Source organism: Magallana gigas, chromosome 9 (genome assembly GCF_963853765.1).
Source record: "Magallana gigas chromosome 9, xbMagGiga1.1, whole genome shotgun sequence".
Classification (NCBI taxonomy): Eukaryota; Metazoa; Mollusca; class Bivalvia; order Ostreida; family Ostreidae; genus Magallana; species Magallana gigas.
In genome coordinates, this window is record NC_088861.1 from 49,395,557 (window position 1) to 49,420,665 (window position 25,109).

The following is a 25,109-nucleotide window of genomic DNA, read 5'->3' on the forward strand; positions in this document are numbered from 1 at the left end:
AGAAAATGAAATTGCATTTTTATATTATTTTAAATTGAAATCTACAAACAGCATTTTATTTATGTAAACACTGACTGCCACATCTCCGTACAAACATCTGGAATGCGATGGTCTTATATTTCACAAATTAATATATCTATTCATTTTTTGCACAAATCATATACTGCAGTATAGTTATCGGAGGTTCGTTTATAGAAATGTACTAAATCCTTGTCTTCTCATGACAGTACACAAAATTTTTCTTCACATCAAGGCATATTTTTTCTTGTAACTTTTATCAACTCTGTACATTAACACTGGCCTAGTTCCAACATTGACCCAGTCACCAGCAGCAATGTGGCTTATCTACGTCAGAGAACAGATGCATGCTGGGGAATAATGGATTACCTCCATAAACCTTTGACTGAGAGTGTTAAATTGATAAAATCTCTTGATAGAAATAAACAAAAAGGTAACAGACCTCATTTTTAAGTTTCAAAAGGCTTTTAAAATTAATTAAGCAACAATTAATATTTTCATGTTCACTTCCTTTAATTAAGCAGTTCTGTTTGACACTTTAAGTATGCACAGATAGCAAATTTGACTGTTTTTGTCGATATTTTCGCCTCTGTCTTGTAGAATCATAACAAGGCCTTTACTCGCTAGACGCTTTATCTTCTCTTTTACTTGCTTTTTACATACACAGCAGCCGTATCGAGTCGGTGAACCCATTGTTACTTGCGTTTACATGTACTACAAGTCTAAATATAAGCTGCCCATCCGAAACATATTCTTGTAACATATACTTTTAAAACATAGGTTTTCTCTTTATTTTTATTTATTGTAAATATCAATATTTAATCAAATTCATCGTGTTTAAGGAACTGCATTAATTTGTAGGAAAGCATTGTAAAATGATTAGATAAAGTGTAAAAAAAAGTTTCGCACTGAAGAGGATTCGAACCGCCGATGATAATATCTTAATGTGTAATCCTATCGCTTTACCCACTACGCTTAATCAGATCATGGTTACATTATATTCATATCAGAATGAATATTAAAAAAAAATTGATGCCCCATATGATAAAAATGAAGCTTTTAAGATGAAATTGGATTTTTTTTTATATTTTAGGACATTTTTATGACAAAACATCAACCGTTACTGTATGGGCATTCTTCTCGCCTTATTCACTCATCTTCTTTAAATATAAATTTTAAAAAAGGCCGGGAAACGTACTGCCAAGGGGTGTAGCATGTCCTGTAGACTAGTACATTTGAAAATTATCACGTACATGAATTACTATATGACTCTCATTAGGCTTCAGAACTGTATATTCTTGCGTTTTTACAGACAACAATTACATATAATTACGTAAAATTACGATATGTAAACCTTAATTGCCAGTTTTAAACTTTCACTTATTTTTTCTGAAAATTGTGAACTTGTAAAATTTAAACAAAGTTTGATGTAGACGAGAAATCGCTCGCGTCTATTTTTTGATGTCGCTTCAATATTTTCAGATTACAGTTTTTCAATTTTAAGATTAATTAATCACCCGCTTATCCCAATATGTTTTTGCCTAGACTCCGAAGAAAAGGAAATCAAACTTGTGCGGCCTTAAGGAAAGTATGTAGACTATAAATTATCAGAGTCTACTCTTTCATCGCTAATAAACAGAATTTTGTTTTATTGCGTCTTGTATCTCGAAATAATTTTAATCTGTTGTCACTCGTAATAATGAGATACAGGTAAATGTAACTTAATAAGATGACAACCATACCCCGATACAATTCTATTTTGTAAGATATACCCCTTCTTTTACTTTAAATTTATGTGAATATGAATAATTATTTCTGTCACTTTCTGTAAACTGTAGTTAAAATTCCAACATTGTAAAGATTATTTCACAAATAATAAACAATGACCGGGGACCGGGGAGGGGGGGGGAGGGTCAATATTCTACGTAGAAAATTAACCCCCTGTCATTATTCTACTTTATACCGAGACTAGTGCAATTGGGTTCAATTTTTTTTCTTATCAAAACCATATAACTGGTACAAGAGTTAAGTTCATTTATTTTCACTCAAAACATATAATGTTACATGAGGTACAGAAGAATGATATACAAAAGTATAATAATATAATAATAACAGAATAATAAAATAAACAATGAATTTTATGTAGTTCTTACGTAGGATGACCGACCAAATCAAATACTTTACTAATTAAAGTACACATTCTTATAACAAATACATGGTTTGAAGATGATATGAAGATGACATAAGAGTTCTAAATATCAACTTGTTTAGGTTTTTAAGATAATGATTAATTTCTGAAATGTGACAATGCACTACATTCTAAAATATAATAAAGTTCATCGCCAATTTGATTGGCTTTACATAAGTCGCACTTTCAATTTAAATGAACCTTTTGAGGAACTCTGTAGTTCACTATTTAATTTGTGGACATATAATAAGATTTTACTGATGCCTATATCAGATAAGCCAAAGCTATCAATATGTTTTTATACAAACTAGCCACTTATTATTAATTAAACCGCTAGTGTAACAATTGTATATACACACATGTCAATTATTGAAACAAAAAGTACAATATGTTTAATTAAATCGTATAATTTAAAAACGACCCCCGGTTATATGTTGTAGAAGTATTATTTCGAAGGCTTTGTAGTAGTCATTATAGGAGCCAATTATCGGCGAATAAGAATAAACCATTTTTTTTCTCAAAAATTTCTTACATTGATATTTATATTTTATTTTATATAATTATTTACAGGTCATTGTATAATATGTGATATATCCATGTTTACATTAATCTGATGAAAAATGTGGCAAACACATTACACATTCCATTGCATTCGATTTCTTTTCCATATTATAAATAACATGACACACGGTTGTTGAAGTTTTTTACGGAATAAACACGTGCACTCTGTTATTAATGTTTGCCCTACATACTGGACACTGTCCAACATTGGGAGCACACGCCTGACAACAACACAGGTGTCCACAGGGCAGAAAGACCATCCCAATCTCAGCGTCCAAACAGACCTTGCACACCTTCTGCTGCCTTAGTTGGCGATTCTCTTCTGCCAATTCTATCAATATACAGTTAAATCACATCTGTTGATAGTTATTTACAAAAAAAACCCTCTAATAATACTGTGGAATCATTAAAATTCGTGGGGGCCAATTTTCGTGGATTGCTTAAATTTTACAGGTTCATGGGGACATAATTTCGTGTATTTTCGTATACATGCAAGAGGAATATGACTTTATAGCTCTAATTTATTAATTCGTGGGGGATGTTAATTCGTGGATGAGAGGTACCCACGAATTCCACGAAAATTGAGCCACCACAAAATCTAATGATTCCACAGTAATAGCCATACAAGTGTTCTACTGTACCAGTTGAAATCTGTTTTTGCGATTTCTTAAATTAAAGAATTCACCTACTGGTCCAAAGTTAGAAAATAGTTAAATGTACAGAAGAAAAAATGTTAGTTGTCAAGATTGATCAACGTACCAGTGTCTGGTAGAAATATTACACCTTGGATCTTCTCGTTTAGGATAACGAGGAAAGCCCTTTCCTTTTCTCTGTGTATAAACTATCAGGTATGAATTTTCAAATTCTAGGCTTATTTTATTCTATATAATATTAGCAAATTCCACAAAAATCAAATTTTGATACGCAATGTTCCATTAAATACGTAAGTTGACTTTCAAAACTTTAGGTAAAGATGGTCGAAAACAAGGTTTAAAATAAACTTGTTTCCACACAATTTCAACTTAAAGTTCAAAAGATTGCTTTTTGTTTGGTTGCAAAAAAAGCTCATGAATGCCATAGTCGTAATAACTGCAATAATGGTAAACAGAAATCCAGGATCATGATATCTGAATTTAAATATTATCTTTAATAAATTTGTGATAAACTCATTGAGTAAAAACCCTTACACTTTAGATACAAGAATTGAATGTCTTAATATCGTTGAAATAGCTCTTTCTCTAATTGAGACTAATATGTATAAGATAGCCCGACCAATGAACCTTCTTATATTTTTCATAGCTTTTTATCTTACTTGCAGCTTGAGTTCGATAGCTGACATTGCCAGGGGATGCATTAAGAGGTACAGGTAATCTGGAGATACCTTGACGGACATTTGAGTACCTGGTATTACTTTCGAAAGCAAGGACAGCATCCATCAATTCCTGAACATTAGGGAAATCCTCTCCTGGTAAGAATATCAACACAAGTCAACGTAAGTGAAGGCAATCAAAATGGATTTTATCTATTCATTTATTTACTTAAACATATTTTATTTCATAGAATGGACTTTCCAGGTCATATCAATAAGGTGGACTATCTGTTTGTACTTTCCTTATATGAATTTCTTCAATCCAGATCCTTGTCAACCAGTTTAACATTTATCGGATATGGGGTTTTCGTAATCAGAATTGTAATCAGCCGTAATCGAATACAGGTTGCAGAATAATCATGCGTAATCAGTAGTCATACATTTTCTGGTTGAAAGTAATTGTAATTAATTCGAATACTTTGTATAAAGGGCCTGTAATCATAATTCATTTTTGATTACTTTTATAACTAAAAACATTCACCAACACATGTCAACACAGTCAGTTGTATGTTAAGGATTTTCTGTTTAATCTGTAGATTAACAAAAAATTGTGTTTTATCAATATGATAGATGAATTCTTTCTTTCTTTAGAGGTAAAACAGATATATTTACGCAACTCAAAAAGATGGTTAGAAACAAAACATCTCTATAATGTCAATTGACAAACACATAAACAACTTCATCAAAATGTTATTGATAATACAGTGTTGTGAAGAGGCTTGTGAAAATTGTTATCTTGATATCAGAATTATACTTCTGTCAAAGAATAATTGTTCTTTTTCTAAACATTAAACATTGAAACTAAGAAAAAGACCCGGTAAAAAACTCAAATGCAAGTAATGTAAACTAAAGTATTCAACTAAATTATTAAGAGGAGGAGAAGTAGTCTAATGTAATCGATTACTTCTAAAATCCAAAGTAATTATAATTTAATCGATTACTTTTGAAAGTAATTGACCCCATCTCTGATATGTATAGCAAAAATGAAAATTGGAGAAGTTAATAAAACCAAATATTTTCATATAAGTTGGCTCTGAAATAGAAAGAAGCTTCCAGTCATCCTGAATTGAAAATTAAATAAGGCAGTTATATCACCTTAAACTTATTTTATGTATGTCTGACCGCTCTTACATTAATGTTTTAAAGAAAAACCGAGCCAAGTTCATCTTTACTTAACACAATTATAGGGATCTTCAGATTCAATTGAGAGACTTGATATGTACCCAACTTTAAGCATTTATATAAAAGTTCCTCTTTTTAAGGGCAATAACAAAATTTCATTTCCATAAATTAAAGAGCAAATAGAAGTTGATAAAATATTGGAAATATTTCAAATGAAAAATTGTCTTTTTCCTGGTTCCAAGATGGTTTTTATTTGCACAATAAGAAGCAGAAAGTATCAAGTGTATTTATACTACATCTAAATGAGGCGCAGGTCAAGTTATATTGAACAATATTTTGAAATACGGAACAGCCCATCTGAAATGATATTGAAGAACTCCGAAATGAACGATAAATAAACCATATTCTTTGGGTTCTAAGACTACTACATTGGGTCAAGGTCCGATTTATCCACACCATATGATGATGATGATGATGATAACTAAAGCTTAAATAGGTGAAACATATTATAGCCTCCGCCCAAGAATGAAGATTTGTTTGTTCTTTTACAGGTTAGAACACTTAAATTACTAGTATTTATCAAGGGCTCCAGATGAACTTGAAATATGTATTAGACTGATTTAAGGTATTGGAAAACAAAAAGTTTAGTTTAAAAAATACAGCAATTGATGTAAAGTAAGGTTGAAATGCAGACAAACACACAAATATAATGCATATCTCAGTTATTTTAAAAGCCTATGATGAACAATTTTTCTACGTTAGTTTATCCCCTTACCTGTTTCGCTTAGTCTTCTCTCAATGACTGTTTTCACGTCGTTTCGATCTACTCCAGTCTCCAAAACAGACAGGACAATAGGCTGCTGCATGTCAACACGAAGGACTTCAGTGTCAACTGGATGATCTGTAAAACATAGGAAATGGACCGACGTAACAAGATATGATTTGAACTTTTATTAAGTGTAAACAAAAAAATATATATTTTATTTTAAAATTTGGGTACCTTCCTATTTTTTTATGGCGACGACCATCGATCCCTCTTAAACATGAGCTCCGTTTATAAGTACATAATTTTGTTACAAATTTACCTATCTATAACGCAAAGTTCTTAAAGTATGAATTGTTTATGTTTAATGGCCTTTTTTCAGAAATTAAATTGGTATGGAAATCTAAAGGCTAGTCAGTTTAAATGTTTCTCAAGGCCGTTTTGAAAATGAGTTGTGTTATGTATGGTTTTTCCATTTTATTTTTTTGGTAAAAATATGTAACAAGTCTATAAATTATAAAAATCTAAACATTAATGGTTAAAGAATCTTACCAGATGTTAAAGTGTTAGCATTGAGACTGTCACCGCTTGTATAAGGTAGTGGTGTGGTATCTGGAATGATAAAGTCGCTCCCTTGACTCTCTTCTAAAACCATGGCCGCGATATAATCTTCATAATCTATAAAAACATACACGACTGAGTACGACATGGGTATTTTTTAGGATAAAAGACCAGATCTGAGTTTACTCAGGTGATCTAAAAATACATAACATGAATATTTTACTTCTTAGAGAAAAGTGAATTTAATTTCAATTAAAAAAATCAAGAGAATCATCTCCGGTATAAGACATTTGAAATTTTCGTGAGGTCATATGGTAACAATCTAAAACCTGGATGTTGGTAGGTACTGTTTGTCTCAGAATTCTGTTCCAAAGTTATTACAGCATCGAGCAACTCTTCAGCAGTTTGATAGTTTACACCTAGAAAATCCACAGTTATATTCTAGTATTCTTCGATGTTTAAAAACCTGTCTTTAGATTTACAGATCATAAATTCTGGAAAAGAGATATAGTTGTAATTTCATGTTGAAAGTCAAGTAAAATATAATCATAATTAAAGTAAAAATACTCATTTAAAAGTAATTTTGCATTGATTTTATTCATATTGATATCAATTATCACTAGTAAACATTACTGTAGAATTTTTAACTGGAAAATTAATTTTATTTGCAAATTATCTATTATCTTAACATTGCCAAAATTATCTTTATGGACAGCATGGAGAGTCTCTTGAGAATAAACATTATACATTATTCCATTTCTTGAATTCTTTCCGTCACAGACCAAGCAGACACACGACGTTGATTCAACATTGAATATTAGTGTAAGTAATTTTTTGAAGTTGAAAATTCTAAAAAAAATTTCAATATTGATTTAACGCTGACATTAATTACATAACGATACTTTAATTTATTTAGGGCTACCAATAAATTAATTTTTTTGCATTGTTCATTTTTCATTGTTTTTTAGTTTTGTTAATAATTTCTGTTATAACCTTGCATTGCGTTTGCCCAGCGGTGACAACAAACGGGATGTATAAAATCATGCATAAAACGCAACTCATGTTAAATTGTTTAATGGAAGTATCTAACGTAGTTTAAATCATTTAAGGTTTCTCCATGGTTTAATCCGTGTTACTTTTTTAAATTTGAAGATTATTATGTAATCATTCAAATTGATCTTAAATATTGATACGTTGCAAATATTTTGTTCATGCTGTTGGAGCTTATACAGATAAACTATCAGGGCAATTATAGCGACGACTGTGTATACTTGTGTTTAGTTTACAATTTTATACACAAATATTTCTTTGGATAAGCGTTTTTTGAGTACCTCTTACCTGTCTCTATCAGTCTCCTCTCTATGACCTGCATAACGCTGTTCCAATTAACTCCCGTGTCCAGGACAACTTCGATCATAGGTGGCTGGCTAGTGTCTGTGTTGTCTAGTTTAGTAATATCAGATATAAAACGTATGAAATTGGTCTTGATTTTTTGCACCCCTTTTTTAGAAATCAACAATAAAACCTCCTTTTATTTCAATAACCTAAAGAGCTGTATGGTTTGTTATTGTCATTTTTTCATGCTTAAGATATTGCAATAGGTTTAAAAAAAGAAGATTATATTCTTAAACATTATACATTGAATTCTAGAAAAATCGGCAATAATTTTTGTATTTTTCAAAATGATACATCTGGTTATGATTTTAGGGGGACCAGGACGTTGAAGTGTAGAATTATTTATCAATTAATTATTTGGGTTTTTTAACACGTCAACATTAACCTGTGCCTTACAACATATATTAATTTTGTTGATTACAACATTTGATTACAATATTGGTCTTTTCACATAGCAATATCATGATTTTATAAGGGTATTGATAAACTCAACACTTCAAATTTGAGAACTCCCATTCTTAATTCAAACACAAAGTTATATCACAAAAAAAAATACTCATTGAAATTTTTTGAATATTTTCTTTTATCATAATACCTCATTGTTTCCAACGTAATGGCACTGGTTAAAAACCTCAAAATATCCAAGTATTCGAGATATAAAAGGTAAATTACTTGAGGTATAAGTGGCTGAGACTTACAAGTCACTTCGACAAATCCATTGTATTCGGGATATCGATGTTCAAGATACCGAAGTCTAACTGTACCCTAGCAGGTGCTTTTTAACATATAAAAATTCCAAGATTTTGGTGATTTGATCATAGTCCTGTCTCTCCTTAATATTGAAGATATATCGATGATTATGTGAACCAAAAACAGTGAAATTCGTTTTGTTTTTTTTAAATTCTATTCATTACGAAAACAAGAGGCCCATGGGCCACATCGCTCACCTGAGGAACAGTAGGTATGATAAAATCAGCTTCATGGAGTCATAATACAAACTATCTGGACAATGTACAATAATACATGTACAGTAAAACACGTTTATAACGTTCACGCTTATAACGAATTGACGCTTATAGCGAATCACTCGTGATTCCCCGGCCAAAATTCTATCATTTTATTAATATTTTTTACGTTTATTGCGAAGTTGAATATAGCGAATTCACGGATATTACGAAGTAGTTTTTAATGCCCTCTAGCTAAAACAACACAGATTTCCCGTTGTGTATAGCGAATATCTTGAGTTGTGTTTTCACACATTTTCACCTGGACGCACACGGAAGAAGATTGGTTTCACACATTTCCACATGGACGCACACAGCAGCTAGTACAGGTGTCCGCTTGTGTCGTATTAGCAAATGAATAATTAATTCATTATCAATATAGATTAAAGTGAGATTGTTGCACTTTTTTTGCCATTAAAAATAATAAACAACGTTTATAAAACATCAAAATGTGTACTATAAATAGAATCTGGTATTTCCCACTAGCTTTAAATATCTCTGATAGAGGCCCCAAGCGGGTTAATTTTGACATTAAGTGAACTGTTTTCTCGTCGGTTAAACTATCAACGATATGGGCAATTTTAAATGAACTGTTTTCATATGATGATTTGGGTTTTCGGCTAAATTTTATTCTGTTAATTCATTCATTCATGAGACATGGATTCGCCGTCCAGAAAACGGAAAGCTATTTCACTTGAAACGAAATATCAAATAATTTTGGCGGTGGATGAAGGGAAAAAAGCAAAAAAATACATTGCATGTGAATTCGGCATTTTACCAAATTCTCTCAGTACAATTCTTAAAAATCGTGATGCTATTTTGAAACAGTTTGATTCTTCGTCTCCCTCTAGAAAACGGCATCGTTCTGGAGCACATACGCAAGTTGAAGAAGCTTTATTTAAGTGGTTTCAGGAAAAACGTGCGCAAAATGTTCCGTTATCAGGTCCTGTGCTAATGACAAAAGCAGAAGATTTTGCAAAACGACTCGGTGATATCTCATTCAATCCGAACACAGGCTGGTTGGAAAGGTTTAAAACTCGACATAGCATTGTGTCCCGATCCATCAGCGGAGAATCAGCGGAGGTAAATGCTGATTTGGAAAACAACTGGCTGACGACAAAATTGCCGACTTTGATAAAGAATTATGAGCCGAGAGACATATTTAATGCCGACGAGACCGGGTTATTTTATAAATTACTTCCAAATAAAACATTACAATTAAAAGGTGAAAAATGTTATGGTGGGAAAAAAGCCAAAGAAAGTCTTTCAGTTCTTTTGTGTGCAAATATGGACGGTTCCGACTTTCTTAAACCCTTGGTTATTGGTAAATATGAAAACCCCCGATGTTTCAAAGGTGTGAAATCCCTACCTGTCATTTACAGGGCAAACAAACGCGCTTGGATGACTTCTGATATATTTATTGAATGGCTTCGTATTGTTGATAGACAAATGTTCTCACAGAATCGCTCAATTCTTTTGTTTGTTGATAATTGCGCCGCCCACCCTACAGTTGATAAACTTCGTGCAATAAAACTTGCTTTCTTACCACCAAATACTACCAGCAAATTACAGCCCATGGACCAAGGAATCATATACAACATGAAGGTCAAATACAGACAGTCTTTAATCACTTACATCCTTGAGGTGAGATAAAAATATGTATGATTTTAAATTCTGTAAAGGATAGAAATAAGTTAATCACTCATTGTCAGAGAGAGAGAGAGAGAGAGAGAGAGAGAGAGAGAGAGAGAGAGAGAGAGAGAGAGAGAGAGAGATTTATCTTGCACACTAGAATTGAATAGTGTTTTTTTCTCGTTTTTTTTTTATTTAGTGCCATGAAGATAAAGTGGAACCTGCGGTGCATGTTTTGCGTGCAATAAGAATGCTATTTAATGCATGGAAAGCCGTGACAAGTTTGTGTGTCGCACGATGCTTCCAAAAAGCTGGGTTTCTGTTATCACTGACGAAGTCTAGATCTATTGATGATACAGAATTTGACCCAGAGGACGATCTACCGTTAGTACGTGTACAGTCATTTCATGCATATCTTTTACAATTGAATGCTATGCTATGGTATGCGATTTTAATGATATGCTATGAGATTTGTATGCTATGCTATGAGATATGTATGCTATGCTATGAGAAATTGAAATGAAGGGCTTAATGATATGGTATGCTATGCTATGCTATGGTATGCTATGAGATTTGAACAAAAACGCCTCCATACACAGAAGAGTTCCACACATTTCAAAGTAAAATAATAAGAAGCCTAAGTTTACCACAACTCTATCATGTAAACATTTATTTTTTCAAATAAAAACATTTAAAACCGAGTTAAAATAATGTTGTATGCTATGCTATGGTATGCTATGGTATGATATGACGAATGCGATTCTATGCGATTGTATGCTATGGTATGAGATTCCAATGCTATGCTATGAGATGTCAATGCTATGCTATGAGATTTCAATGCTATGCTATGATATGGTGTATGTTGTAAAAGATATGCTTGAACTGACTGTACCGACCATTGACTCTGACAGTGACGATGATGTTCCCTTAGCAGACCTCATGAGAGCATGCGCATATGAACTGAGTACGGAAGATTACGTAGACATCGACAAAGAAATAGTTTCCGTCGAAAGCCTGACTGATCAAATTATCGATGCAGTTACTAACAACGACGAATCTAGCGACGATGACAGCGAACCTATTGACCATGAACCATCAGCAGACGTCTCAATAACCACAAAACAAGCGCAAGTCTACATGCAGATGGTGCAGGCTTGCGTAGAGCGATCCGAGAATGTTCCCGACTCTGTGTTTAAAGCATTCTCTGATATTAATAAACACTTGAAAAAACAGCAAATTCTAGGCTTAAAACAATCAAAAATCCAAGAATTTTGTTCAAAATAAAATTCTGCATTGAATACTAAACATTTCTTGTCAATAAAACATGTTTAGAGTTGATTGGTAATTTTTTTTTGCTTATAGCGAATTTAGTTGTTGGTTTGAAGATACTTCGTTATAAACGATATAACGAAGTATGTTTATAGCGAAGTAAATTTGTAAGTCCCCAGCGATTCGTTATAAGCGTGTTTTACTGTAGATCCTGTATAAATAAAATCCATTTTCCCCTGGATATTCTTATGTTTATAATCATTAGTCCCTTTTCTAACAAGATGATTTTATAGTCATATCATATGTTGAGTATTGAAGTTCTCAAAAAGATCCTTAACAATAGTTTATCTATTAGATATAAACGTACATCAAACTCTGAACCTTCTCGGGAGGCCAAAGAATTGTCCTGGGGCCAAAGTCTTAACAATTATAAAGAAACATCTGGCTGATTAGTTTCTGAGAAGATTTTTAAAGATTTACCCTATATATTCCTTTGTTAAACTTTGACCCCCCCATTGTGGCCCCACCCTACCCCTGGGGATCATGATTTTCACAACTATGAATCTACACTACCTGAGGATGCTTTCACACAAGTTTCAGCTTTCCTGGCTGATTAGTTTCTGAGAAGAAGATTTTTAAAGATTTACTCTGTTTATTCCTATGTAAAACATCGACCTCCCATTGTGGCCCAAACCTACCCCCAGGGTTATGATTTTCACAAATTTGAATCTACACTACCTGAGGATGCTTCCACACAAGTTTCAGCTTTCCTGGCTGATTAGTTTCTGAGAAGAAGATTTTTTAAAGATTTACTCTATATAATCATATGTTAAACTTCGACCCCCCATTGTGGCCCCACCGTACCGCCAGGTGTTATTATTTTCACAACTTTGAATCAACACTACCTGAGGATGCTTCCGAAGAAGTTTCAGCTTTCCTGGCTGATTAGTTTCTGAGAAGAAGATTTTTAAAGATTTACCCTATATATTCCTTTGTTAAACTCTGACCCTACCCCTGGGGATCATGATTTTCACAACTATGAATCTACACTACCTGAGGATGCTTTCACACAAGTTTCAGCTTTCCTGGCTGATTAGTTTCTGAGAAGAAGATTTTTAAAGATTTACTCTATATATTCCTATGTTAAACTTCAATCCCCCATTGTGGCCCCACCGTACCCCGGGGGTCATGATTTTCACAACTTTGAATCTACACTACCTGAGGATCCTTCCACACAAGTGTCAGCTTTCCTGGCCGATTAGTTTCTGAGTAGAAGATTTTTAAAGATTTACTCTGTTTATTCCTATGTAAAACATCGACCCCCCATTGTGGCCCCACCCTACCCCCGGGGGTCATGATTTTTACAACTATGAATCTACACTACCTGAGGATACTTTCACACAAGTTTCAGCTTTCCTGGCTGATTAGTTTCTGAGAAGAAGATTTTTAAAGATTTACTCTATATATTCCTATGTTAAACTTCAATCCCCCATTGTGGCCCCACCGTACCCCGGGGGTCATGATTTTCACAACTTTGAATCTACACTACCTGAGGATCCTTCCACACAAGTGTCAGCTTTCCTGGCCGATTAGTTTCTGAGAAGAAGATTTTTAAAGATTTATTCTATATATATTCCTATGTAAAACTTCGATCCTTCATTGTGGCCCCACCCTACCCCCGGTGATCATGATTTTCACAAATTTGTATCTAAATTACCTGATGATGCTTTCACACAAGTTTCAGCTTTCCTGGCTGATTAGTTTCTGAGGAGAAGATTTTTAAAGATTTACTCTATATATTCATTTGTTAAACTTCGACCCCCAATTGTGGCCCCACCCTCAGATGAGCTAAAAAGGTTAAGTTTACAATACAATAAGTTGTTAAAGTTTGTTTCTGGAAGAACAGACTTTGAAAATTTTCTTAATAAATATTGACAAATTTTTTACCTTTTTAAGCTTTAGTTTTTAAGATCTGTGTACAAACATAGAATTGTGAGCAAATCTTGCTTATAATTCGAAACTTAACACTCAAATATGGTTGGTAAATAGAAATTGTAAACAATTAAACACAAGAAACATGCACTACATGTATAACAAATAAAGAACACAATTTATTTTTTCGAAATGAATCATATATATACATGTATATACCAACATATTTCCGTCAGCGATATCAAACTCTATTTAAACTGAATAAATTCGAGAAAATACCGAGCATCTCAACAAAATCTATTGCATTAATCTACATGTTCCATTACGCAAAAGATAATGCCGAATTACCGATAGAATGAATTGTATTTCAGTACCCCTACATCCGATTTTGCTTAATTTGCGCAGGTAAACAGTTAACTGTTTGATTTACCGAAGTCTCTGTTTGATTTTATACGTAAAAATCACGAAATACAGACGATAGTTTCCAGGTTACAAAGCATAATGAGAACGAAACGAAAATCAGAACAAGCTAACACCAACGTCATGTGTGAAAACTGTCAACGCATTGAAATATTTAGCCTCAATTTACTTCACAAAATCGGCACCAATATATTTTGTATGTTTCAAAATTTCCCTTCATACGCGAACTGTTGCACAACAAGCAAATTCATCATAGTCAGATCGACCCTTTTTCGTATAATGTCATGGCTGCTTTAAACAAAGAACCTCGTTTTAGAAGTATGGAATCATTTTACCGGATGCCGAACCCGAAGCTATTAAACTGATTGAAACACGCCTTTCCTTTATTATTATTTTCGTAATAACTCAGATTTGAAACAGAATTACCACTTAATTTTTGCAATTTATATTTTCCTTCCCATAAGGATAATTTATGCTAAACTAGGTTGAATTTGCCTCGGTAGTTCTTGAGAAGAAGATTTTTAAAAATGCACCCCCCTTTTTCTACAGTTTCAAGGTTTTCTCCGCTTTGAATACAGATCAAACTTTTATTTCTGCAATTTATATTAGCCCTCCCATAAGGATGCTTTTTACCAAATTTGGTTGAAATTGGATAAGCGGTTTTAGAGAAGAAGTTCAAAATGTAAAAAGTTTACAGACGGACAGACGGACAGACAGACGGACAGACGGACGGACAGACGGACGACGGACAAAATGTGATCAGAAAGCTCACTTGAGCTTTCAGCTCAGGTGAGCTAAAAAAGGAATCAGATGGGCGAGCCTTATTACAATTATACAGGATATATTAAGCAGATGACTTGTTTACATATCCCGTGACATTCTTTATCGCCAAAATCACCAAAGATAAGTGAAATCTTGCCGATCATTAATAAAGTTAAATGACGTATATAGTCACATCTTACACGCTTACCCATATGGATGTCACGTGATCTGAGAAGTACAGACATGTAACATTTGAAAGGTAAATCGAGTTCACATATAGTAAACAACATCACTTTATAATGGGGAAAGCTACACTTTTTGTATTTTTTTAAAAAGTTACATTTGAGCGCATTGAAGTACATTTTTCCTTTCACACTCACAGACAAATAGATATTATTTAGATTTCGAAAACATACAATGACCAGCTGAAAAAGAAAAACGTAACGAAATGCGCTCAAATATTTAAAAGTCTTTCAAATGTAGTGCAGAACTAAAAGTATACGTAGATTAAATATTTTGTAAACAGTGAACCCGTACCATAAACAATGATGTATTTTTTCAAACAATATTTTATTCAATTTAACATATTGAATGAGATTGGGCAGCAGGCAGGCATGCCTATTTTAGCCCTTAATTGTACCTTTATTATTTCCATATGAGTTTATAAGGGGGCATATACATGCAAAATCAAATCTAAGGCTACATTTCACATCATCCTCTGCAAGGTTCTAATTTATTTTTATGCAATATCATTAGAAATGACTGGTTGTGGCTACATTCACTATGTTTGTATATATTTATAAGATGAATCGCTTGAAATCGTATGAAAATATGTTTAAATTTTAAAGTTAGAATTCATGGATTGTTTCTTCATTAATAAATATAGGACATGTTTGATTTTTAAAGTTAAAATATTTGGACTGGTTTTTTTTTTTACGAAATGCTAGTTTATTGCCAAAAGTATTATAAATCAAAATTGCAAGTTATATTTGATCTGTAATTTGTTGACAATCCAGCCTCTTTAAGGTATTAAATGCTACGAAATACAGGAATTAGAAGACATCTTTTGACACAGATAATTTATTTGTAAAAACGATTTTTAAGGGGGTGTGCTGCCACCTTGTAAATTTGAGGATAACAATGTAAACATTTCTTGAACTGGATTGTTTCTACCCAATATTTTTTAAGATTTTCAAATTTTCAAAATAAGTCTGTAGCTGCGCAATTCCACAGCTGTTTTAAGTGATTAAAAAGGCATTGTCCTGTTCTTGTATGCATAATTTGCATACAAAACAACATGTAGAATCTCATATTTATTGTTTTTATATCTTTTGGCAATAGTTTTGACCAGTTCAAGAAATGTTTACATTCTTATCCTCAAATGTACAAGATGGCCGCATATCCCTCTTAAAAGGGACTAGAAGGTCCTGGTCATTGTTAGACTTTTAATCTCCTTCTAAAGGCGATCGAATTCTGTATAAAATTATAGGAAGATACTAAAATGTAAAAGCTAAAATACATGGAATTGTTCTTCACTAAAATGTTTAAAGGATAACAAATCATTATTCAGAATTAAGATATATTTGATAATTTGACCACCCAGATTTTTTAAAAGTTTCTAAATTCTGATTGAATACATAACAGATCTATTTCATATTGATACACCTTGTAACTGGATTAGAAACATTGATACACCTTGCAATTGGATTAGAAACAATCAATAATGACATAAACAAGGGAAAATATTGGAGAAAAAAATTAAAAAAGGAATATTGTTTCCCTCTATTGTATGCTATGAAATTTAATTTGGGATTAAGTTAAACGTCAAACCGTCAAACCTTGCTGTGGAGACACATGATTCTGCTGCAAGGTCAAAACTGCGTTTAGCAGGTCTTCCGGATTTAAGAAGTTATCACCTATGAGGAATAAAAGAAATTGTCGTATAAAGACTTAGAAACAACATCATCTTAGGGTTATCAACACCACGTGACTTTTACTTTTTAGGACTTTTAGGAATTTTCCGACAAGAATTTTGAGAAAACCCCGTATGAATTGTGTTGTGTAATAATTAAAGATAGAATTGATTCGTGATTAAAAATCAACTCGATAAAATAAATTTGATTTTTTGTCACACAATTGATCTTTTTCTCTGGCATTTTCATAAAACACATTTTATAATTTCATATATCTAAACTAAAATAGAATGTTGGGTTTGTACGCGAAACCTTTCTCAAAGCCGTTGAGAATACTGAAGACGATAAAAGTCAGTTTCATTACCATGAAACCTTTATATAATACATTTCACAAAATGATAAGTAACACTGATAATGAGTCCCCTTACCTGTCTCTCTTAGCCTTCTCTCTATGACCTGCATCACCCTTTGCCGATCCACTCCTGTGCTCAGGACAGTTTTGACAATCCGTGACTCCATTTGAGCACTCACTTCTCTGGTATGCAATTGGTGATCTGAGATGTATGTTGAATGAGATTATAGATGCATTTTTCTTTTTTTACTTTATGTTTGAAATGAATTAGGCTTTATGTTTTCCAAATAATTAAAAATCAATTCATTTAAAGTTTAAATTGTATAGCATTATTTAAAGATATATAATTGGTTCATAATGAATACGAGTATTTACATTTAAACAGAAATAATACTCTTAAAGGGGCAAGGAAAGGGGAAAACAAGCTGCTAGCCTTTTTGATTCATTACATCAGAGAGATTAAACATAATTGATATGCGGTTGGATTTGTTTTCTGCAGTAAAGTCTCATATCGCAAATCTTTTTTAAAACAAAAAGAAAGACTGGAAAATGAATAAATATAATTAAGTGAAATTTAGGAATGCTAGCATATCCTTAAATTTTAGGGTTCTCTGTAATGTTATAGTAATGATTTGGGCTCATGTACATGTGTATTTTTTCGCATTTTAAAATTGTCATAAATGAATCTCACCTGAGTGTTGAATAGGGACATTTTCGCCGTTTGACGACAGATCCAAAGATTGTAAGGAGACATCAAGGGGGGCATTCCGGACTTCAGGACTTTCTTCCAAAGTAAGACCTGCGTTGAACAGTCCCTCAGAATTTAGGCGGTTATCGTCTAAAAGCAGAATCGATAGCAAAGTTTTACATTGATTTTTTCCAGAACAGTTTACGAGTATATTATTTATACTATTAAAAGATATGATTTAAAAACATATTTCTAAAGAACAAGGTTTATTAGCAAATGTCATTTTTGACCTTACGCATTGAATTCACAGATGTATTTGAAATAAAAAAATAATATTTACATATGTATAATTTCAATTTACATATTGAAATTAACATAACATCTAACCTCCATGTTAATGTAAAAAGCAAAACGAATCTAAAATCAGAATTTTTTTTAGAAGTGTTTGGTTATAAACTATTTGCAAATTTTTGTACCCGATCACAACATAAAAAGTACTTATTTGCGTATAATGAGGATGATGGAAACAAATGTTTCTTTTTTTACAGTTCCGACACGAAAATAGCGGTAAAACCCTAAGATACTTTATAGAATGCTTAAAACAGTTATATGATTTCGTCCCTTGTCACATTTGTCGTAAAAATTGTCACATTTGTCATACCTGTAACATTTGTCGTAAAAATGCATACCTTGTCATTTGAAATCTAAAATATATTTTGTTAAAAACCATTTTGATTGCACACACAAGTACTTTGAAGTTGTCATTAAAAAGTTGCTTAAGTTTCTGATAGACAACATCAATGTAGTTTTTGGAAATCAAGTCTTCCAACAATCAGTTGGAATTCCCATTGGTACCTTTTGTACCCCATTGTTAGCGGATCTATTTTTGTATTCTAATGAAGCAGAATTCATTCAAAAATTTGTACGGGAAATAAAATAAATCACTCGATATGGCCTTCAACTCAACATTCGACGACGTATTACCAATTAACAATTGTTATTTTCATTCTTACGTCAACATGATATATCCCAGTGAACTTTAAATAAATGATACCACAGAGTCTGTGTCATCTGTTTCATATTTAGATATTTTACTGGAAATGGACATTGATTGTCGCCTAACAACGAACTTTATGATAAACGCGATGACTTTAATTTTTCTATAGTCAACTTTCCTTACTTATGTAGCAATATACTTTCATCAAATGCATATTGTGTTTTTGTCACTCCGTTAATTCGATACGCAAGGGCATTCTCTTCGTATGAACACTTTCTAAGGCGAGGCAAGCTACTGACCAACAAGTTAATAAAACAGGACTATCAACAGTCTCGTTTGAAGTCATTTTTTGTAAGTTCTATGGTCGATAAACCGACCTTGTCAGCAAATACGGACTTTTCCGATTTTCCCCCCCGTTTACGAGAAAGAGAACACGGCGGGTGTGACTGGACACTCCTCCTAGGCACCTGATCCTACCTCTATTTTTTTTGGAGGTCCGTGATGCTCTGATTTCAATTTGTATTTCGTTTTATGGATTTTTGAAATGGTCGACGATAACTTTCAAATTGAGTTGAGGCTCCAGCTCCAGCTCCAGCATTTCTCTATGTTTTGTAAAGTGCATATCTTATTTCTTCACTTTGGACAGGACAGGTAAATGTCTTTTTGAGACTCAATCGCCCCGAGCTCATCTTCTATGCACGTATGCAGTTTAACAATTGTAACAGTTTTTAAAGTGTTTTGTTTTGTAGAGGACCAAATTTTTTGAGTAGTTGAACAATTATAAGAAAAACATGTCACGTCGATTAATTTAATGACCATTAAGTAAACTTTCCATATTTGTGAAAATATCTATGGTATTTCAGGTACCAGGGGTGTATACTTTCAAATTATTAATCCTTAGAGGGTTTTGTTATGAGTACAAGTTAAATGTTGATATTACAAGTCAAAATGATCTTTTTTCCTGAGTAGCTGTAATGTAACTGGTCAATTGACATGTCATTGAGAAAATGATTATTAGTTTACATAGAAACAACATAATCAACTAAATATCTGGCAAAATGTAATACTCAAAATCAGTGAAGAAAATAAAAGTGGATCTATAGGTTTCAGACACTTATGGCCATAAAATTTAGACGAGCTCACTTTTACATGTAACGTAAATTTGATAATAGCAAAAGGAATAAAACGTAGACAAAAGTGTTATTTTATAAGTGAAACTGAGATAAAAAGGAAACTTGTTTAAGGATGATGTTAGGCTTGCTTAAAAATGATTTTGCTATTTGCCTTGATCAAATACGATCGGAGGTGATCAATTACAATAAAGCCATTATGCCTTTATGGTAGATTTGACTACACCCGGTCGTATCTAACCACCTCATAATATCATAAGAATGATTCCATATGAGTTAAATCTAAAATAATCATCGTTTAATTTGTTTTATAAACCTGTCGACATTTTACTGTATCGTTTTGTTTAATCATGCAAACCTCGTCGCCCCAACTCTGTCTTTGATAAACTGTACTGGAATACTAGTATATGTTACAAAATCAATTCGTAGTGTTACCACAAACAAAGACCATTGGAACATGTATTTAAAAATATGCACATAGATACAGGTATCTACTCTATGGAAGCTGAATTGAATATCTAAACACTTGTTGTTTACAATTTGATAAGGTTTACTAATCGTCTGTGGTATTTTCGTAAATGCCTATAAAACCGAACAATTTACATGTACCTTAGCAACACGGTTTTATAGGGTTGGATATCGATGTTCTAGTATGCCCCCTGGATATCATTATACTGCAATAACGAAACCATTCAATATATAAGTTCTGGGCTCATCAACTTGAAAATGCTAATGTTTGTTCAAGCTTTAACAGCAGTTATAAATTTTTCTCAGATTTGAGAGAATTTGGTGTATTTTCAAGTGTCACTTTAAACTGTCATCATATTTCAACTTATGTCGACTTGTGCTTACACATTTTTACCAACCATAAATGTGATTAGATAAGATACAAATAGTAATAGAGGGACAGCCAATAGTCCATGGGTATTCGCGGATAGTGTTTACATGCAGATTCAGGTCTGATAACAGTTAAATGAAATGAATTCAGCGCTTATATGAAGATCTGCGTTGGAGATATGTAATGATTTTTCAAATATACACTGTAAATAAGTATTGAAATACATTGTTCATACTCAGTCTAATAATGAAAATACTGCGACTTTGATGTCAATCTACATTATCACCCCGCTCTAATAACATTAGGGTATACGCTCCTGATACAACAAGTTGTATACACCCCATGTATAATATCATTTTTACATGAATAACTATGTATATGATTGATTTTTGGGATTTGATTTTAATCAACTCTCCTATGCAGTTACTTTGGCAAACCAGAAATGAAACAGTATATTGACTTTAGCACAAATCATCACCGCTAACAGGACTTAGAACTTTTAAGTACTCTAAAATAATCGATAATGTCGATGCAATGTAATCAGAAGCATCGTTTTCAAGGAAACTTATTTATAAATACCTTAAAAATAGTCAGATTTTAAATGGTACAAACAATTTAGATATATTTGGTGGTCGTATGTATTCCTATGCCAAAGTTCAAGATGGCTTGGATACAATTTTTCAGAAATGTTTCGAATACTGATACCTAATGCATCGTACAGATTGTAGTTCATGTGCGTAATTATTTAAATATAAATAAAGCTAAAAGAAACTACTTGCCATGCAAAATTACATATCTTTGATTTTAAAAATCGCAATTTTCAATAAAATCATCTCCCGTCATTACTTTGCACAGTACTTTGATACAAACTGTTAATCTATCTATAATTATATTCAGATGACATGTATTTGTAAATGATATAAACATAGTAATAAACTTTGTCCTAATACTAGTATTTGATCGTAAATATACGGCAAAATCAAATTTGCTCTGGTGGTCGGAATTGTGTTGGGGTGTTTGAGAAAACTAGAAAGTAAACACATTCTAGTTTTCTCACACACATCGACAAAAGTCCGGTGAAATAAGTCTTTAAGTAAAAAAATAAACCAAATATCGTCACTTGACCTCCTCTTCGGCGCTTCGAGGGCAAACACTATGTGTACAACATAGTATACACCCAGCATATTGTGGTACATACGTGATGATAGTGGCTACTACTTTTGTCTATTGTAAACAATACGCCATTCAAAAATAAGGATTTCCCTTCATATTATAGGACTGACAAACTATATTAATCATGGTTGGACGTTTGAGTCAATATTCATTAGAATTGACGTTACGTCCGTTATGTTGTGTTCTAAATTTTGATTATCGCCGCTTTCAGATGTGTAGATGACATTCATTATCCAATAAAAGAACCTCATTTTAGTCGAAGGCAAAACAAAATCAAATAGAACATACTAATATAAACGAGAGTGCAACATTGATTATTTTATTGTTCGAGAAACGAATATACTGCTCGATACGACCCGAAGCAAAGGGCAAGATATTTGTTCCAAGAACGTAATTAAATTAACGAAAACACAGTCAACATTTGTTTTTTAATTTGAAAACAAAATTGAAGTAGGATTTTAGAACAATATTTTCTCATATCATTATTGAAATCACTAGTCTGTTTTTCGCAAAGTCCATTCCCTAAATATCCTCGATGTTAAAAGTCTCTGTTAATATTCCGTCGCCCCTTAAAAATTATGCTACAGATATATTCTATTTGTTTTTGCACCTTAAAATTTCGCAAATCCTTGTATCTTTTATGGGTGGTATTTACAAAGAATGAAAAAACAATCACTGATAATAATGAAAATCCATATATTGTATGTTATTAGGCTTTGAATGTAATATGTCATTTTTCACTTTCAAAAAAGTTGGTTAATGACATACATGCACTTTCAAAGTTATTGGCTATTGAATATTTTTGGAAAAACGAAGAAAAATCCTTAATAAATTTTTACTATAATTGAGACGTTGTTAATTTTGAAAGTGTTACATGTAATTAAAACTAAATAGAGATAGAATCAGGTGCCTAGGGAGTAAGCATCCTCTGCTGTTGTCTTTTAACGTTTGTTAAGCATTTTCAATATTTTTGCATTGTGTGCCACACTATTATCTTAATAAATAAGTCAGCTAAATTAAACAGAAACTTGCAAAATTATTTTTACGAACAAATGAAAACTTAACCCTTAACCTTTTAATATTAAAGTAATACCAAAATTGTTTTAGCGTAAAACAAAAATTTTAAAATTTTAGTTCGAATTCCTTCTATTTTGTTAAAAGTGCTCATTCTATAATATAGTAAAAAAAATTCCGAATGTTTTGTCTGTAATCATTCATTTCAAAGATACTTTTTTGAGATTATAAGATTTTTTTCATGATATCGACCTTTATAACGACCCAAATTTGACAGCTCAAACTTTGAATAATCAATATCATTACGCTAGAAAACCGCCGCAATGCGCGTCTATTATGACGTCATTTTTTAGGAATGACGTTTATCTACGTCACTGTCAACAAGTAGTGGAATCAACGTTTAATATTGACGTGGTGGTAAATTTTCTATGAAACATTTCCTATTTAAAAAAAGCATTAATCGATCAATTTTATTTGAATGAGCTACTAGTAAAATTGAATCTTTGACTTTTCATCTACATATGTTTTTTATGAGAATATACTTTTTAATGAAATCAATTTCACTGAATGAATATATATTTCATGTTTTTTAAAGGCTGTTGTTTAAATTCTGGTATATACTCGGTAACTTTTCATTATATAAAAGAACTAAAACGAAAGTGTATGGTTTATATCAAAGAACAATTTATCCCCTGTAAAATCAAAATTGACATGTTTATAAAATTTATTAACTTTTATTACAGAAACAAGCACCTGTTTGTATTGACGAAGAATTTTTAGATATTCATTTCAAAATACATTAATATTTCAAATTTAAAAAAAAAATGCATACAGTTAATGCCTGCAGTCTCTACCTTGAACACCGACTTACTGTTTTGATTTGATCCATCTGTAAAACGTTTCACTCTCCAGCAGAACAGTCCACAACAAACACAGCAAATTCCACAACGACCTCGGTCATTCATGCCTATATGGTTAAAACATAGTCCTTGTTTAAAAAAAATCGATCTTTTTTACAATATCACTTACATATATTTTTGTGCTTTGCCGTTACCTGTACATATTTTTAGAATGACAAAATTTAAAAAAAATGCAAGTGTAACAATTGTTTTTTTAAGTAAAAGGGTATCATTCAAAACGAATCTACACTGTCAAAAGTCGCCTCTTACGGAAACTTGAGACTGATATCATCATATTTGTGTGCAGTGTTTGATTTTTCCTAGGTCGCTGTAGGTTTCGACCAATCGATAAACGGATCGTATATATTTATTCCAGTCCTTCAGTTTCCTGTCGGTTTCAGTCGCTGTAGAATTCGACCAATCGATAAACAGGGCGTGTGTATTTCAGTCTGACTGTTTCTATAGAGCTATACATTAACTATAAGTCTCTGTGAGAAATAGAGGGAATAATACTCGGTAGATGTAGATTTAATGATAACATTTGCGAATGGAATTTCCACAAAATGAGTCTTATCGGTGGAAATAAAGTCAATAAAATAAAACATTCGGAAAATAATCTGTTGTGGTAGTTAAATAAATCCAAAAGATAACAAAGGTATAATGAATAATCGCAAACTTACCTTGTGCGGCAATGAATCTTTTAATCATGCCAACGAAATGAAGACTGTCATGTCTTTTAAACCTCGTTATTCTGCCTCCATGAATTGTTTAATCAACGCGATCATTTAAAGCAGCTTCCTTTGTTTATCATTTGGTTCCATTTTACGCATAAAGATACTAATATACAACGATTACCCTTATTGATAACGCGGTATTTTTTAAACGTTTGTACAAATAATTGATCATGTTTTGATTTGTTTAACTAAAATCAATCAATATATTTTGCACCTAAAGACACACGCAAACACATTTGAGAATCATTTGTTGTCACTATACATGTATTGTTATTTATGTTTTGTAGACTATTTATGTTGCAATGCTTGATAAACAAAATTATATTCTATGATGTGTCACAATTGATTCTGCCCCTAATATATTGAAGCAAGAAC

General features: G+C 32.3%; 1 protein-coding gene across 1 annotated transcript; it reads right to left on the minus strand.

Annotated features, from left to right (window-relative positions):
* Positions 1–2,098: 2,098 nt before the first annotated feature.
* LOC117691883 (baculoviral IAP repeat-containing protein 2) lies at positions 2,099–24,548 on the minus strand. The gene is made up of 10 exons (XM_066071972.1): positions 23,973–24,548; positions 17,953–18,099; positions 17,338–17,463; positions 16,835–16,912; positions 7,921–8,025; positions 6,912–7,001; positions 6,574–6,699; positions 6,034–6,159; positions 4,080–4,232; positions 2,099–3,098 (listed from the first exon to the last, which is right to left on the minus strand). Exons 1-10 carry the CDS (start codon positions 24,064–24,066, stop codon positions 2,911–2,913), a joined length of 1,233 nt encoding a protein of 410 aa, XP_065928044.1. The 5' UTR covers positions 24,067–24,548; the 3' UTR covers positions 2,099–2,910.
* Positions 24,549–25,109: the final 561 nt, after the last annotated feature.

Coding starts and splice junctions, on each gene's coding strand:
- LOC117691883 (XM_066071972.1), bottom strand. CDS start 24,066: ATGAATGACCGAGGTCGTTGTGGAATTTGCTGTGTTTGTTGTGGACTG. Junction 17,464..17,952: donor TGTCCCTATTCAACACTCAG/GTGAGATTCATT, acceptor CATACATCTCAG/ATCACCAATTGCATACCAGA. Junction 6,700..6,911: donor CAGTACCTACCAACATCCAG/GTTTTAGATTGT, acceptor ATGTTTTTATAG/ATTATGAAGATTATATCGCG.